General features: G+C 40.6%; 2 protein-coding genes across 3 annotated transcripts; one reads left to right on the forward strand and one right to left on the reverse strand.

Moving 5' to 3' along the window:
- Positions 1–9: 9 nt before the first annotated feature.
- On the forward strand, positions 10–13521 carry dgat1a (diacylglycerol O-acyltransferase 1a). The gene is made up of 17 exons (XM_076105473.1): positions 10–470; positions 1786–1873; positions 5539–5579; positions 6165–6250; positions 6917–6969; positions 7896–8001; positions 8329–8457; positions 9018–9092; positions 9186–9289; positions 9403–9441; positions 9608–9649; positions 9798–9842; positions 10078–10190; positions 10486–10551; positions 10743–10830; positions 11077–11139; positions 11222–13521. Exons 1-17 carry the CDS (start codon positions 217–219, stop codon positions 11369–11371), a joined length of 1542 nt encoding a protein of 513 aa, XP_075961588.1. The 5' UTR covers positions 10–216; the 3' UTR covers positions 11372–13521.
- Positions 13522–13696: 175 nt separating this feature from the next.
- Positions 13697–16007, reverse strand: cfap20 (cilia and flagella associated protein 20). 2 transcript variants are annotated; one of them, XM_076105476.1, is made up of 6 exons: positions 15808–16007; positions 15176–15255; positions 14960–15071; positions 14630–14818; positions 14419–14532; positions 13697–13847 (listed from the first exon to the last, which is right to left on the reverse strand). In XM_076105476.1, exons 1-6 carry the CDS (start codon positions 15889–15891, stop codon positions 13845–13847), a joined length of 582 nt encoding a protein of 193 aa, XP_075961591.1. In that variant the 5' UTR covers positions 15892–16007; the 3' UTR covers positions 13697–13844. The 2 variants fall into 2 exon arrangements, with proteins under 2 accessions (XP_075961591.1, XP_075961590.1); XM_076105475.1 differs by having other exon boundaries at positions 13697–13850; positions 15808–16005.
- Positions 16008–18190: the final 2183 nt, after the last annotated feature.

The raw sequence follows: 18190 nt of genomic DNA on the forward strand, positions 1-18190 counted from the left end.
TAGGGGGATGTCAGTTTAAAAACACAGATCTGGCAACCTTAATGACAATTGCAACTTGAGCCATGGTGGTGACGAAACGCATTATAACCACCAGCGTAGACACGACTTGAGACTACTCATCCATTAGCTGTTGATGTAACGTCCCCGGATGGAAACAAAGACACAGGTGACCAGCGATGTCAGGCAGGTAATAGCTGCGTGACTGAAGCCGCTTCAATGAGCGACAGAGCCGAGATGAGAGGGCCTGTAAGCCGCCGGAGGAGGACGACCATCTCCAACGGGAACAAGTGGCACGATGCCGGGGAGACACCTCCACAGTGTTCCGATAAAACCAAAACAAACGAGGTGTCCAGGCACGCGAGTGTCAACGGGAAGGCGGACGGAGAGATGGGGAAGTCAGAGCAGCTGCAGCTCCAGAACAGCCCGAAGAAACAGAGGAGTGTGGTGGAAGACTTTAACGAGAGACTCAGGTAACGTTAAGCTTTTACTTAAGACCTTCAGCGTCACGTGTACGCAAACTAACACGCGCTAACGGTGATTGAAACGACATGAAGTAGTCGTCATTTAGACAGATGTGACTGATTTGTATGAAACATTTTCACTGGGGGATAGTCGTTTGTCCTTCAAATGTGGCTCAAAAGGGCCACTTAAATGTGGCCCTTTGAGTATATATATGTATATATATGTATAGATGTGTGTGTATATATATATATTGATATTGCTATGTTCACAAATGATTAAACCAAGCATTTAAAAATGTTTATTTTTTACATGTAAAGGAAAGTATTGTGTCAGGTTGTACTTTTACTTTGTGAAAGAGACGGGGGTTGATGTATGGCAAGGTTGATGTATGGCAAGAGAGTAGGTTGTAGATATGAGTGAGAACAGACTTTGTGAGAGGAGACAATAATAGCCGACCTTTATCCTAAATATTTTATGGTAACACGCCCACTTCCACAGATACATCTTTACCTTTTGAAGCCACCTCTACTTCTTGTTTTAAACTGCCAAGAGTCTGGCTGGTGTTTTACTCACACTCTTGAATTTAAAGATATAAAGATTGATATCATCAGGGCAACACCAAAATGATGAAATAAAGTGACTGTAACAAACAACAATGGCATGTGCTTTTGCAATCCTGTGCTTGCTGCCTGCCTGTCTGTCTGCACGTACTCCTGCAGGTCTGGTCTTGCCGTGGGTGTTCTGGCACTCATTGATGAGCCCCTCTCCTCTTTCCTCTCTTTATATGCTCATTTCTTTCCATACTTCACCTCAAACCACCGCTGTCTCTTCACCTCGTCTTCGTTGTCCACCTTTCTCTCTTAAATACTGCATTATCCCCCACCTTATCTTTCTATCCCGTTTCTCTGCTCTTTGTGCTCTCTCCTCTGCTTCTCCTCCATCCTCTCTTCTCCTCTTAATGAATGTTCTTCACTTCATTCTTCCTCTCCTTTAGCTTTCATCTCCGCTCTACTGGCCCTCGGTCCCGGTTTGTTGTGAAAAAGTTCTCGACTGATTTGGTCAATACCTCAAACCTAAATTTTCACAACTCGTTCATTGCCTGGTGCAGTTGTAGGACTTAACATTTCTAGTTATGTGTGATTCTGAAGATGCTGCTGAATGTTTCCTGAGCAGAGGTTTGAGAGTGACTGGAGTGACGTACCAAATGGTTTCATCCCTGAGCTTCTGGAGATAAACCGGGCAGGAAGGAGTGCAAAGAGCTTGATCAACCCTAAAAAAAAAACCCATCCTCAATAAAACGGTTGACTTTGTGTTTCCATGCAGCTGTCACGTCCTCCAGGAGTCTCTCTTAAGTTCAGCCAGTGGCTACAGCAACTACAGAGGAATCCTCAACTGGTGCGTTGTCATGCTGGTGAGTTGAACTGTGTGTCCATTCAGAGCTGAAAATGTACTCCGACTTCCACGAACAATGACCCGGAAACTCTGGATGAAAACGTGACATTTTTTTAAGAACCAGTTACACCTCTCTTTGACTCTCACTGTCACTTACACACAAACGCACACACACTGTATATAAAGCTGCTGCACAAGTGTGAAGTACACATCCTCCTGGGATTTTGAAGTTGGACCCATGTTGACACATGAAACGTGTCTGTGAGAAGTCTGATAAGTTGTTTTCATGTTATCTCTCTTCGGTAGATTCTCCACCAATGCGTGCTCGGTCACACCCTCGTGGCCCAGTTTGTCATTTCCTGCACTTGTTTCTCATTTCTACGACTTTAATTAAGAGGTTTTTATTGGTTATACTTTAATCTCAGTGAGTTTTCTTTACGTGTTGAACTTTCAGTCTCATCAGAAGTAGACTTTCCGTTAGCTGTTCTTGTATTGAGGGTGTTCTGGTGCACCTGCAGTCGACATCCTGAGGATTGAAGTGACGGTTCATGCGTTGATCACACACCGCGGAATATTCTGAATATGAATGCAATGGAGGGATTTTCAATCATCCCTAAATTGCAGGAGAGAGATTATTATGGGGTTGGATATTTAGTGTCTTGGTTGATGTGACCCATATCAATCAGCATTATATGGTTTCATTTTAAATCCTTGGTTTTAAAAGTCACATGTTGTAATAAATAATAACATGCCTGATGGATGTTCACTGACAGCATCTTCTGCTCAAAGCGGAGTTGGTGTGCTTGCTTGGCCAATAAAGTTGTTTCTCATACTGAAGTTCTAAAATAGAACATGAACCCAAAAGATTAATCTTCTTGCAGAGACGATTTTATTTATAGATCTGAAAAAAACGTCAGTTTACGCTTTTAAATCTTAAGCTTGCTAGGATGAACTGAGAAGAATAACTTGAAAAGCAGCAACAAAAGCTGGTTGCTAAAACATATGAGACAAGCACTCCATATGACGAGAAAATGAATTAGCAGGAGCTTCCTGTTAAGACTCGCCAGCAGGATCTTCTTCTTCTTCAGTCTCTGCCCTGTAACAACTGCTGATTCCACTGTGTGCGTCTCCGAAGGCGTCCTGCAGAGCTTCTCAACATTCAACCACTGTTGGTCTTTTAATAGCGTGGAGGATACAAATATACAGTCCGCCATAATCCTCATGAAATACATGTGTGCAAGTACAAGTTTCTATCCACTTGCACGCTTTGCATGTGTGGATATGTACTTTATATATATATATACACAGTGTGTGTGTTTTGTAGGGTCTTTCTGGGGTTATTTTTCAAACCAGGCCTTATTTTGCAGTTCTGCGACAGGATTAATTCCATCTTTGAAAATGTATCTCTGACGACCACGTCCTCTACTTTCTGGTCACCGGGGACGGCATCGCTCGGTGTGTGTGTGTGTGTGTGTGTGTGTGTGTGTGTGTGTGTGTGTGTGTGTGTGTGTGTGTGTGTGTGTGTGTGTGTGTGTGTGTGTGTGTGTGTGTGTGTGTGTGTGTGTGTGTGTGTGTGTGTGTGTGTGTGTGTGTGTGTGTGTGTGTGTGTCCCCAATAACCAGGACCATCGGCTAAATGCCTAAAATATCAGCTGCAGGAGCACATGTTTCTACAGATGAGACATCAGATGTGTTGTTGTACTTCTTTCATTTTCAATGTTGAAGGCAAAGTGTTTCGAAATATTACTAATTCAGTTCATTCACAACCTTAAAATATGGGTGGTCGGCAAAATAACAATTAAAAAAAAAAATCCATAAGTTACCCTTTGAAACGGCTACGCTTCTTTAAAGTGCTTGTGAAGTAAGTGTTCATGTATATTCAGAATATTCTTGTTGAACTTGACTTTCTCCAGTTGTTTGGAGGATGAATACATTTCAAGGTCTTAAAAAGCTCTCAATAACAAGACACATGCACAACGTTCAGAAGATTAAGATTGGTGCTGAAAACAAATCTGTGCGAGTGAACCAACAAAGACGTTTCTACAAACTGCTGACGAGTTATTAGAGTACAGAACATACATGCATGTCCCCAATAGTCTTTGCTGTGTGTTGAAGGAAAACATTTAACAGAAGACCATGGCCAATGCAAAATGTTTGCTGATTCAGCCTTTGTTGGCACCAGTTCTCTCAGGTCAGCTTAAACGCTTTGTATGTCAGGGTCCTAAAGTTTAGCCCACCCCAGCAGCTCTTTCTATTTTTAAACTTACCAAATCTGAGACGGGACACCGAGATACAGCTGAGAGAAGTTCATTACTGTCGTATTTCATCTGGCTCACACAGTATCATACCTGTTCAGAAACATACTGAAGATTATTCAAAGGGAATATAAATTGCGTCTATATATTGGGAATTTTATATTACTTGGATATTATTTGATAAATATAGACATTTTATTGTTGAAATTGGGAAAAAAAAAGAGAAATATTTGAGCAGTTTATCATTTGTGTTTTTTTACTGAGGAAATTGTAAATGATTATAAAGAGAAGTAGATAAGAAAATGTGCTTAACTCAGAGTATAAATAATCAGATCTTTGGGTGCTAAAAGGTGTTCATACAACAAGATAACATTCCTATTACTGACCATAAGACCGATAACAGATGGTAGAAATACTTCTTAACTGTAGTTACAGCTGGACAGAAATACTTCTTTAACCAGGCAGCCTGGGTTCAGTTAAAATCCCCCCTGCTGAAGTGTCTTTGAGCAACACACTGAATCCCGCCGTCTCCCACACACTGACCTCTCTCTGCTCCGGTTCGAGTGAGGACACATTTGTACAGTTGAATAATTGCCAAAATCAGATTTTCGCAATGCTCTCTTTAAATGCTCTGGAGAGGCCTCTTCCCCAAGCCAGGTCCTCTGTTGGCCGCGCTGAAGGTTACTAAAGCAAAGGTCACTGGTTTGGACAAAAGACATGGTTGAATCAAAACCACATTGCTGCTGCGGAGTCTTGGCAGGCGAGTGGGCCGATGGGGCAACATGGCACATAATCACTGCTGCGTGACCTTTATCGTGTGTCGTACCCTCACTGTCCTCGTTATGTTAAACCGTCTCTCTGACTCCTGTGCACTGAACGCACCACATGCACGATCTGAGAAATGTATACGTGCATATGTGTACATCTGTGCATATACCTGTTGGCTCTCTGCGTTCAGTAGGTGGTTTAGTCTTTATCTCAGAAAGCTCCGATAACTGATGGCCGTGTTAAAGGTGGACTCAGTCCTTGAACTTTAATACGTAATATAGTGATAAACTTGTTTTATTGGACACAGTGAGCAGAGTGAGAGTGTTATCAAGGTGTGATGGCAGCCGGGACATGTTGCTCAACTTTAGGTATGAAACAGATCTCATCTCCAGTTGTGTAAACTGATCGTGACGATATGTCCGTGCAACTTTAAACTCTTTGTTGCTCTTTCTGCAAGTTGCTCCGCATTCAAAAAAGAAAAGAAAACCTGCTGTTTGTGTTTTGAATAATAACTCACTCAACATGCAAAACAAACACATGGAAATCTGCAGACTAATCATGAGCCAGATTCATAGCGGGGGGGCTAAAAATGTTGTTGGGTAAACAAAGTTGATTCTGTGAACTCCGCTCATCAGCTCCCTTTGCTTGTTCCTCTCTTCCAGGTGCTGAGTAACGCTCGCCTCTTCTTGGAGAACATTATAAAGTGAGTATGGGCCCACACACACACACACACACACACACACACACACACACACACCATGTAGACAAGCAGGTGCTGTTGCAACTCACTGCCATTTGGTTAAACAAGCGGCCGTGTCGCCCCTCATCCTCCACCTCACCACGGCCCGCTAGTTTAGTATTACATTACATTCATTTGTCACTTTTTGTCCAAAATCAATAGAAACAGGAGCTGGATGTCATCAAACATTTAAAGTTCATCCAACAGCACATGTGCTCAGGGCTTTGTTTGTTTGTCTCTAAAGAATTACATAAGTAAGTGGCAGCCCGGTGTTTCCAGGTGTAGTCTGAAACATTATATATTCCTATTAAATTAGATATAAAACCGTTTCTGTTAGCTGACGTTCCTCTGGGTTTCAAATGTATTATCCAATTGTTATAGATCACACTGTTGTTGTGAGCAGAGTGAAGTTTCTTGACTTAACCACATCTTTAACTGACAGAACCAACCTTAAACTAAAGCTCACATAACCATTTTACACAAAAGCATTTCTAAATGATGACCGGTGGGATCAATAATCTCGCTCCGCTCCTCTCCTCTCTTCTCTAGGTATGGTATCTTGGTGGACCCGATCCAAGTGGTGTCTCTCTTCTTGAAGGACCCCTATAGCTGGCCATCAGCTTGCCTCATCATTGGTACGGAGCATTTACTCTACTGCCCCCAAAGTCGTGTCAACGTCTGTTGAATGACTCACAGCCATTTGTGCTTCTGTGACCCTTAAGGGTGTTCAAGTTGAACTTATTGGCAAACAAGGAAGGTTGTCTGTACATCCCATACGGAAATGAGGAAACATTAGTCTCCATCACTGTATCACAAAGTGTTGCTGTTGACTGTGATGAAACAGCCTCGCCGGGACTCAAATGGCTGACGTGATGCAGCTTGTTCGAGCAGATTTAACAAGCCAGATGCTCAGTGATAGCATATAGAAGCATTGTTAGCATGAGTTCCTGCCCTGAATATTCCAGCACAGCTGTTAATGATTATTTACTCCTGACATTGTCGCTTTTCCGGCAACAACCGGCTTCATCAATGCAGTAAAACAAGTCAATACAAACGTGAATGAGCATATCAGCAGTCTGAATAAAAGAGAATGCTGCTATTTAGAGAAAATGGACTAATATAGTGCCTGAAACTTGCCATTATGTTTGACAAAATCAGTATTTACCACTAGTTTCTCCGTCTCTGTCTGTGTTAAATGGTGTTACACTGAGTAATAACATAAAGTCAACCTCCCACTATGGTTTACATGCATGTGATGCTGAGTCTGAGGAGTCTGTTGTTTGTCTCTCCTTGTGTTTCAGTGTCCAATGTGTTCATCTTGGCAGCCTTGTACACAGAGAGGCGTCTGGCTGTGGTGAGTGTTGACAATGATTTGCTACATTTTCCTTTTACTATTTTGGGGACGCTGCAAATTTTGCCCGATTTGTTCGATTCCGTCTGCTTTTGTTAGCTCTGCTGATAAATTCCTGAAACCTTCGACTTCGCCCTTTGTTTGGATTCCAAACACCTGACATTGGAATTAGAACTTTGTTCAGGGATTTGGGGATACACGTTGCTGAGCTGTTAGATGAACTGTAAAGAGAGTTGAGGTTTGTTTTGAATATTTATCATTGAGGGAACTCCCATCAAGGATGTTTGCCCGAAAGAGGGGCTTTAGACATTCTGGAGCCGACAGTGTAAAGTCAGCGTCGTGGCACCTCGCCTCTTTATACGCGCTGTTAACTCTGATAACAACACCACTCCTGGTTCAGATTAGATTACATGTGATCTAAAACAGTCATGGCCAAAGACTGGGTCAGGACCCACAGGTGGGTCGCAGGAGATTTTCTTAGGGTCAACCAAATAAATTAGCAACATTTCTTCCTTAGTCCTTTTATTTTACATGTGTATATGTTGTCAACACCGGCATAAAACAAAGTTACCTCTTCAAATGGCTGCTTTACTGATTCAAGATAATATAAGATGATGTGGAAATGACAGTAAAGATAGTCAGGACGTTCATTTGTTCACAAATCCGCTCTTATCACGATTTTTAGATGAGGCTGATTGTGAAGGGAGTCGCGATGGTTTGCTCGTTGTTTTTTTAAAGTGTAGGAAGCACTGACTTAAAACAACTCGACAGATGCAATATTTTATTGGTTAAAAAGCCCATTAGATCTCGTGTTGCACAGTGAAAAAGCTGTGTTTTTCTGGTTAAAGGAAAAAATAATGAAAGCATATCAACAGTCGGATCAAATGTTTTACGGTGACTCTTTTCTGTTTTCATTGTATCATTCCTAGGGTACCATTTCCCAAATGACAGGACTGATTCTTCATATTTTTAACCTGACATCCATGTTGATCTTCCCTGCAGCCACTGTACTCACCGTGACCTCCGTGACCCCAGGTACATACTAAATACATGTTCACAGTGTATGTTCATGAGACAAACATTTAGAATAGGAATTAATGCTTGTGTGTGTGTTTTGATACTACCACAAAAGATGCATTGGTCTTTTGCATCAGAAATTGCATTTAAATCATCACTGATGTCAAAAGTTATAATTGAAAAAAACTATTTAGCCAATAAACTGTTTTTAGCTTCCTATCTATGTACACCCACACACCAGAGTGCTCCTTTCATCTATCATTTATTGCTCTTAGTCAATGACCCTTTGTGTCTTTGTGTGTCTTTGTGTGTCTTTGTGTGTCTTTGTGTGTGTGTGTGTGTCAGTGGGTGGCGTGCTCTCGTTGGCAATCTACACGGTGCTGTTTCTCAAGCTGTACTCCTACCAAGACACCAACAGGTGGTGTCGAGAAATTAGACAAGCAAAAGCCAAGAGACTAACACGATCATACTCATGTAAGTATATCTCCACACACACACACACACACACACACACACACACTCTGTTGAAGAAACGTTATCTAGAGTGTGAGTAGGAACGCATGTAGAGGGCAGAGGGGCTCTTGAGCAGGGCACTTAAGAGCAGTGTAGCAGCCAACAGATCAGACTAACAGTCAAACTAACTTGGCGAAAGAAATTTGATTCAAACACACAAATGTCAACGCACACTTTACAGGATTGCATTGTTCTTTTAGTTTAGTACTGTGCTGCTACTGCCATTTAGTGGTGACAAGACGAACTGCAGCTTTTGGCTACCACTGTCATGCACACAGACAGAGATTAAAGTTGTGTGTTTTGAAGCTATTTTAATCCTAAACGCTACTTTATCTCCTCACTGGGATAATCAGACTACACACACAGAGACATCCTTAAAATCCAGCATGATTGTCTGTTGTATTTATAATGTAGTTTGATGGGTTGTTGTAGAACCACTTGGGTATGGTGGTCAATGAAATGAGCTGGCGAGACTTAAAGTACCATCTCTTACCGTCTCCATTTTCATGTGTGTGTTTCAGGTCCGTCCGTGGCACAATCGAATGGTTCAGCAGTTCATACTCATGTCTCCTATCCGGGCAACCTCACCCACAGAGGTAACCATGATGTCTCGATAGACTGCACAGTTTTTAAAACGATAATGATGAACAATCCTAAATTAACATTTTGTTTATTTTTGTTGTCTTTAGACATGTACTACTTTGTCTGTGCTCCAACTCTCTGCTACGAGCTGAACTTCCCACGGTCACCTCGAATACGCAAAAGGTTCCTGATGAGAAGACTTTTTGAAATGGTGAGAGGGAACACAAACGCACATTTATTTTCTATGCTCTTGGTGTCAACTGAGACGTTGGAAAATGAAATGAGAATATGCATGTTTTCATTTTGACTCACTCTTTCTTGTAGCTTTTCTTCATGCAGTTGTTGGTGGGATTGATACAGCAGGTATGTTGAACATTAACACACCTTAAATCACACAGGCAAGTACTCAGAATATACTCTTGTCTGCACACACACACACACACACACACACTGAAACACAAGGTTCAACAGAAAGTCGTGGACATATTTGCCTATTTAAATCAAAGCAATTTTCATTTGTGTCTTCCAGTGGATGGTTCCCACCATACAGAACTCAATGAAACCATTCCAGGTGTGTACACACACACACACACACGACTGCACTTTATTGTGTATGACAATAAGAGGATCTCAGGAGAGCAAGAAGCCAGTGATCGTAGACTGTAATCGCTTTTGTCTTGACATTGTCAATAAGAAAGTTGTCATTGTGTCTCTTACAGGAAATGGACTTTTCTAGGATGGTAGAGCGCCTCCTAAAGTTAGCTGTGAGTATCATGAGGTTCTGTAGTTACACTGGACACACAATTGTATCCTGTCATAACCCTATAATGAAAAACAATAAATACAACAAAAAAACACCACTTTTACCACTTAACTGTCTCACATGTGTATTAGAGGAGAGGTAGCCACATCGCAACCATGGTGTGACCTAAACCATCTAGACACTTCTCCTAACATCTCCCGTGACCCTCTTCTCCTCCTCCCCTCTTCCTCTCCCAGGTCCCTAACCATCTGATATGGTTAATATTCTTCTATTGGTTTTTCCACTCTACTATGAACTTTGTGGCAGAGCTGATGCAGTTTGGAGACAGAGAGTTCTACAAAGACTGGTGGTGAGTTGAAGACACGTCAACATCACACATGATTACACACAAATACAGTATGCACACCTGTAAAGAAACGCCTTCACATTTTCAACATGTTGAGTCAGAGTCGGTCCCATTTGATCTCGAGGGTAACGCAGCAAGTTCACATATTGTCAGCTGTGATTCCCCTAAATTGAAGTGGATCATGTGTCACACGTCACAGGAATGAAAGCGTATTCATTAAACTTATGTCGTCATCATTCAGAACAACCAATTATCTTGAAGTCCAATTCTCAAACTGTGCAATTGTTGTTCATTTCAGGAACTCTGAGTCCGTCACATATTTCTGGGCCAACTGGAATATTCCGGTTCACAAGTGGTGTCTGAGGTGAGCACCAAACTTCTATTCATTCAGCGTTGAAACCGTGTCGGCTTCAGGTTCTCTTAGTGAAATAAAATCCAAAAGAAATCAAGGTGTGGACCGCCATTTATTTGGGGCTATTTTCCGCCACATTTTAGAGACCAGTGTGATTTGTCGAGTGCCTAATCGTTGTGTGTGTGTGTCTCTGTATGTTACAGACACTTCTATAAGCCAGTGTTGAGGAAGGGAGTCAACAAGTTTCTGGCTCAAACTGCAGTCTTCCTGATATCTGCCTTCTTCCACGAGGTAAAGTCTACATATCTGTTCATTCAACCTCAAATCCTGTGCAGTTTTTACTTCATGTCTGTACATGAAACGGCCTGTTGTGGACGGTTGTTAGCTGACAGTTGTGAGGTGCTGGCTTGCAGGTAGTAGACGGCTAAATCATAAATGTGCCAAAATAAAAAGATTTAATCTGAGTCATGCGTGTGCAGCTTATACATATTTTTAGAAAAAAAGTTCTGTGTCTGATATTTGTATTTCTCTCCTCAGTACCTGGTGAGTATTCCTCTGAAGATGTTTAGACTGTGGGCCTTTATGGGAATGATGGCTCAGGTAAGGAGCATTCAACCCTCCATCTTTCTCTCCTCTGCTGTAGGCAAACACACTTCTGACCTCTGAACTTTCATCCCTTCAGGTTCCTCTGGCTTGGTTCGTGGGTCGTTTCCTGACTGGAAACTATGGCAATGCTGCTGTGTGGATCTCGCTCATCATTGGCCAGCCTGTCGCTGTGTTGATGTACGTCCATGACTACTATGTCATTCATCATGGGACCACGACACAGTGACGAGCAAACACGCGCATTCACACAGTCACACACACACACACACACACACACAAACAAGTCATGTTGTAAACACGCACAGCAGCCTGCTAGACAACTCAATGAGTGAATGTAGAGCAAGTTAAGGTGACTTTAATAAAAAGCCATGTTAATATGAACCGGTCGGTGAAAAGCAGCAGCAACAACAGCAGGAAAATAGTTTTTGACTTCTTGAATTTTGCACTAAAGAGAAATGAACCACAGTAACAACAAGAGAAGTGTTTGCTTCGAAGCAGCGGTCCACTTTAGTTGGGCAAACATACTTTTGTAGTCGGCCTCATGTATTGACCTCGGGATCCGCAGACACCACCTGCTCTTAATATCTGTCTCCAGCATTGGACTTTTCAACTTTAAATAATCCTGGGCCCAAAGTGAAATAGCACTTGGATTTCTGTTGTTGGAATTTTAAAAAAGTGCGGTTGATGACTCATGAGGTCGAACTAAGATTAGTGGCAATTTCTTTAACTTTAAAAGTGGAAACTCTTCTTGTAACCGAGCACTCCTCGAGTTCTGGAAAATGTGTGCACAGTTTGTGAACCACTGCCAAGCGAGCACAGGAGAGACGAGGGTCCTGCCACCACGGAGCTGATGTGAACATGTCGTTTCTATATCGGTGGTTGAGAAGTCACTTCTATTCTTGTATCCAAAAGGCAACAGAGGAATGATGAAGCCAAATACACAGATTGATGCAGTGCAGTAGTTGAGTATTACAGGAATGTATAACACAAGGACTTGTTAAACAAGAATGATTAAAGACAAGAAACTGAAGGAAGAGATGCTAAAAAAAGTGACGTTTTTGTGACCTTTATTTGTAAAGTTGTGGACCTGCAGGCAGCCTCTCCTCTTCTGTCTCAAACAACATCAATGCAAGCCCCGAGTGTAACAGTACATGCTACAGGCGTGTCACTTGTTATGGCACTTGTGTCTTTTTGTGTTGCATTTGACTTATCAGATGGTTTATTTTGTACTTGTATCATTTTATTTGTCGGTGTGAGTGTCTTTATTTATGTTGTGCCAAATTATAATTAGTTTTGTCTTAAATCAATTATTTAATGCAATAGTTGATTTACTGATTTGTACCAATGAATGTTTTTGCACTTTAAAGAAATGCATGCTTTTGACTAAAGCAATAGATTTGAATATTTTTTTTAAGTTATGTCAATCATGCGAGGAAGGTATGTTTTGTTGAAATAATTTGTATGTTTTGTGATTTGCTTGTTGACGTATAAGTTTGGCTTACTGTTAGGGGTTTTTTTCCAAAGTAAAACGGCAGCTGCAGAGGTAATGATGAGAGCTTCAAACAGTATTTAAATTCTAAAGACTCTTTCTTGGTTTGACCTGATTTAAAAGTTGCCAAAAAGGATATTGTTGTGAACTGCTTTCCAAATGCATAGTGACAGTTGACTGATCACGATGAATCTGTTCTTTCCTTATTGAGCACATTTCAGGTTAATACTATAACACCATTTATCAAAAATACTGTTTTGGCATTCCTTAATGAAATTTAAGTGCCTATTGTAAAAATAAAAAATTAAATTCTAAATGTGTTTTGAGTATATTTTCAGATATAAAATCATACTGGACACATTTAATGGTAGACACAACTCAAATAAGTCTAAATAAAATGTTACAACATTATTTTCATTTGTATGAATCTCCTGTGAAAATTATATTTACTCAATTAAGTTGTTTACTTTTATTTCTGTCTTACTTTATGTTGTTGTGAGATTTCTTGAAAAAGGAAAATATAAAGTGAGTTTAACACGAGAAGCTTCACCACCACAGCTTCAGATGAGACCATCTGAGTTCTTCTGAGGATTTGTTGCATCTCCCAGTTCGTCTCTTTGTAGCACTTGCTGTTTCCACATGATTACTGCGCTGTCTGCTCTTGGAATACGAGTATGTAATGCTGACGATGCATCTTTAAGTTGAACTGTTTTTAGTTGCTTTTGAATGATTATGTGATGCAACAAAGTTAAATGAATGTATTACTGATCATACTGTACACACAAATCCAAAGTGAAACAAAGATTATTTGTTTTGGGAATGCAAATCATTTTCACAGCCTTTCACATGAAATTGTCATTTGATAAAGATTATTTATATATGACGAATGGACCTGTCTATTGAGCCTTCATTTTATTAGCGGTTAACAATCTTAAATTGACTGGTTATGATCTTTTCCAGCGCATGTAACATGGCTGCTGTAGAATGCGTGGCACAAACTATTGTTCATAGAAAACTGATAATATCACCATTTCATTCAGCATTGAAAACTTTGAGGGCAGATAATAGTCCATAAAAAACTTTATTTTGCAGAAAGCAACAGAAGACGGCACTCAAAACTTACAAATTACAAAGTCATACTAATAAACACAGAAAATAATATAGTTAAACTCCATGACAGGTCTGGTGGAATAGAGCAGGACCAGCATCTCTACTGCTGCAAGAAACAAACAAACGAGTGTTAGGCAAACTTCTAAAAATCCATAAGTAACATCACTGTAATGTGTATTCTATATTTTACTTCAATAACGTTAGTGTAACATTTCCACAGTAGCAGCGACAGGCATCCGAGGTGTTTACGTTCACTTTTTGTAGAACTTGATGATTATATTTTTTGAAGTCAATGAGAATTGAGAAATAATAAACACTTTTTATAAAAAGTGTTTATTAGTGTAAGTTTAGCATGAATGAATCTCACATTTTGCCTTTGTGTGTTTGCATACAATCGGTTGATATAACCTTTTCAAAGACAAACATTTCATAATCTTACACACATTTTATTCTGCTTTAAAGCCATTTGCCACACCGCATTTATTAGCGCACAGTGGATCCTGAAATTAGCACCCCAACGTACTGAATTAAGGATTGATGTTGAATCTGGAATCGTTTTGAATCATGACCCCAAGAATAGAAATTGAATTGAATCATGAGATACCAAAAGATTCATTCCCCTATTAATTGTGCGGTTATATGCTGTGTATATTTGTGTGTGTGTGACGTTTCACCTTTGCTTTCTGGTTCTGGACAGGCAGGTAGAGTTTAAACTCGGCAGGGAGCTCGTCCTCCGAGTACAGTCGGTCTGAGAAATAAACTCTGCGTATTCTACAGTTGGCGTGGATCTGAGAGGAAAACGGTTCAGAAATTAGCATCAGAAATGAGGATCTACAGTCACACAAGTGCATCTGGAGACGGCTGGTTCCTCGTCCGTGTACTAACCTGTACACGCAGCGTCTCGATGTAATTTGTCCCGTAGGCCCTCCTGGTGAAGTCCGACAGGTTAAACTGGATTTGGTTCCAGCCATCGTCCAGCCTCATAGGCATGGTGCAGATGAACGGCTTCACTCGTGTCGTGCTTTGGTAGTTGCTTGCCCGAAACCGCCGCCGAACGTTTTTATCATCTAACACCTAAACGTTTTTTTTTTTCAAAGATGGGAAGAAAGCATGAATCTGGTGACTTCAAGGAACAAACCCATATGCGTCACAGATTTGTTTGTTCTGACACCAAGACATGGAAGCCGTCCGTATCTGCAGGAATGCCTACCCTACCTGGACTTCAAAGGTGAAATACTTCTTGAGATTCTTGATTATCATAACAAGAAAAGGAAGCTTGATGCCCAATGTCTTCTTGGGGTCTGCGGGACACGTTATATACGTGGTACTGCAGGGAGTAGATGAAACAGAAAGACAAGGGAGATGAAGGAGGGTGACGAGTGCTTGTAATAGGTTGACCCGAGCTGGAGAATCAGTTAAACATAAACTCACCTGACGTTTGCCCCCTCCACCTCCAACACCAGGGAGTGGATGTCATTGTCCGTGATTCTCTTGATGTGACCATTCTTCACCTGTGAACACACAGAAATATCATGAGCTTTAACTTACATGGAGAAAGCTGTATCTCGCTGTTAAAGGAGCTGTGGCAGAACCCCATTGAGTTTGTGTCCTTTTGTTTTTATTTGTCGTCTTTTTGGAAAAACAGCTCACACCATAAGCCTGTATTGATTTGAAATTGTGTTAAGCTCAATGTGCTCCACAAAAAATGCCTCTTGGACCAATGTTTCATCAGCGCCACAAGTTCGTAAAATCATTGTAGCTTGATATATAAAATAAATGTGATTTATTATACAAATCATCATCATCGTAATAACTAAACAGGGAATTCATGTATTTATACTTTTTGCTGAAGCAGATTAACCCCCCTTATCACATGTTCAATGGAAGCTTCATATGAAACGTTCCCCAACAGAAGCTCACTCGGCTGTTTCAACACTGCATCCAAAGCACACTACAACAGAGAAGGCAGTTATAATACAGCTAAAGCTTTAAGCCCAAAACACGTACCGCCAGTTAGCTTTAGCACGGCTAGCTAACACAGCTATATTCGGTTCATATCTCACCTTTTTATCCCAAATCTGGAGCGGTTTGCTGCCGATGCTGTATAAGATAGACAAGAATCCGCTCTGAAAAGTATTTTTGAACATCTTTTTAGCGTTTTGTCCACGGTCGTGTGTGTGTTTTAGTCTGTTAGGTTAACTAAAACTGTTGCTAGATAACAAGCGTGACGTTTGTTTACATATTTGGTTTCCGTTCCCATCGCTACCGGTTCCGTGTGGTACAAAAAAAGAAAACCGTTCCGGTTCCAGAGATGAAAAGGTTTTGTTTAAATAAAAAGAGTTGTGTATTTTTATATTCTCACACATAAAAGAAGAAGCGCACTGTTCACATTGACATTTTATTTCTATGAGTTTTCACCTCTCCATTATTTTAGTGTTGCTCGGGAACAGAAGCTCTTGGCGTTGTTTCCGCCGGATCTTAAATGGTAACGCAACTCGGTCGCCGTGGCAACAAAGAGCCTGACCGATGTGCAGTATACTGAATATTGTATAAATCATAGAAATGTTGACGCATAAATGAATCTAATACATACTACAAAGCGATTGATATATATATTATGAATGACAATCAATTATGTATAATAATCATAATAATTTAATATGCTTTTTTCACATTCATTTTATATATCAGGCTACAATGATGAGTTAGTATTTTTAATAAAACCTAATTCCATGCCATAGTACCTTAATTTCACTTTTCATGAATTATTGGCCAGCATTGGGCTGCATTATAATTTGACACACTAAATAAATACTAAATTAACTATTCAAATTATTAAATCTCTGCTTCATTTGAGAAGTCATATGAATGTATTCCTGCTCATTGTCAATATGGTCATAATTCTGCACTGCACTTCCCTAAAGTTTTGGAGACAAAAAATGTAAAATAATTGTCAAAGGGATGAAGCACATGCAGAAAAATCCAGACATTAAATCCCCAGTTTGGATACTATACTTTGCATTATGCAATTTAATAGCTTCTGTTCATTTGACCCTCACTGGCTGGTAAAGGCCTGCAACTTTCAAACTATGAAAGATAATCAAGCAATGTTACTTTAGTCGTTTTGTCTCAGACTCTAGAAACTCCTCCAGACCCACAGAAAACATTTGCTGTCCACCAGCGAATTGACTTTTACATGTTGAATTGTTAGTGTACCCCACTAAAGTGTTGAGTGGGACATCCTCCTCTCTGTCTCCAGCACTTTAAACAAGCTGGGATAGATCATCTGACAATGATTTCAAATATTTGAACAAGCTAAAAAACATTCAATCAAACATTAGCAAGGACCTTTGCAACAGACATCACCAGCAATGCATCATAAATCATAAATCCCTTTTTAGTTTCATATGAACTGAAGATGAATTCATTCACTAGTATTCAGGTCAGCCCTGTTCTACGACAGTTTGTTTGACATTCTGACATGTACTGTACACAGTTGACACACACATGCACATGGACGCACACAAAAACACACAGACACACACACGCACACACACACACTCTCTCTAGAGTGGTGGCCACCTCTCTGTTTATGTCACTGTGCTTTAAGAGGTGCTGCTTCACTCCAAATATTATATCTCTGTTAAAATAAATGCAAAAGACCTCCTATCTCTCTCTCTCCCTCTCTCTCTCTCTCTCCCTCCCTCTCTCTCTCTCTCTCTCTCTCTCTCTCTCTCTCTCTCTCTCTCTCTCTCTCTCTCTCTCTCTCTCTCTCTCTCTCTTCCTAGAACTGTGTGTGTAAATTGAATTAAACGGGTTCACAGGCTGGCAGCTTTGTAAAAACATGTACAGAAACCTCTCTTCTTTAATTGAGTCAGGTATTTACACAGAGACAAACATAGGTGGAGAAGGACTTTTTTTCCCGACAGACCCTTTCAACGTGGGACCACCCCGGAGACAGCTTTAAATAAACTTATTCAAAACCTACTTGAGTGAAATAGTCCATTCCGGTCTCTCCTTCCTTTTGTCTCATAAAGACAAGATAGTGTTAATTTTTGCAAATCTTTCTTTCTTTTGTATTTACAAATCTCTTACTCAACTGTTATTTCAGATCCTGTTATTTCCAATCCAACCAGCAGTTGCCTTTAATGTATGTACGTACTTCTATCTATTTTTCCCTTTTTTTCTGAAGTTTCTTGTCGTCCTTTTATGATACTAAGCTCTCTCCCTCCAAATCCGGAGAGGTGGTCAAAATAGAAGGAAAGTACAGGGGAGGAAGACTCTTTTCTACTGCATTCTGTTCTATATTGTGTTTATTCCTTCTTTGCACCATTGTGGGACAGGGGGGTGACATGAGAAAGAGACTAGTAAGAGGTCCAGCTTCCTGACTGTACACTCTGCTCTGCTGGAGCAATCGTCCCGCCCAGAGAGGTTCACATCCCAACT

The sequence above is a fragment of the Anarhichas minor genome, unplaced genomic scaffold (assembly GCF_050575085.1).
Source record: "Anarhichas minor isolate MPS153535 unplaced genomic scaffold, ASM5057508v1 ptg000033l, whole genome shotgun sequence".
Classification (NCBI taxonomy): domain Eukaryota; kingdom Metazoa; phylum Chordata; class Actinopteri; order Perciformes; family Anarhichadidae; genus Anarhichas; species Anarhichas minor.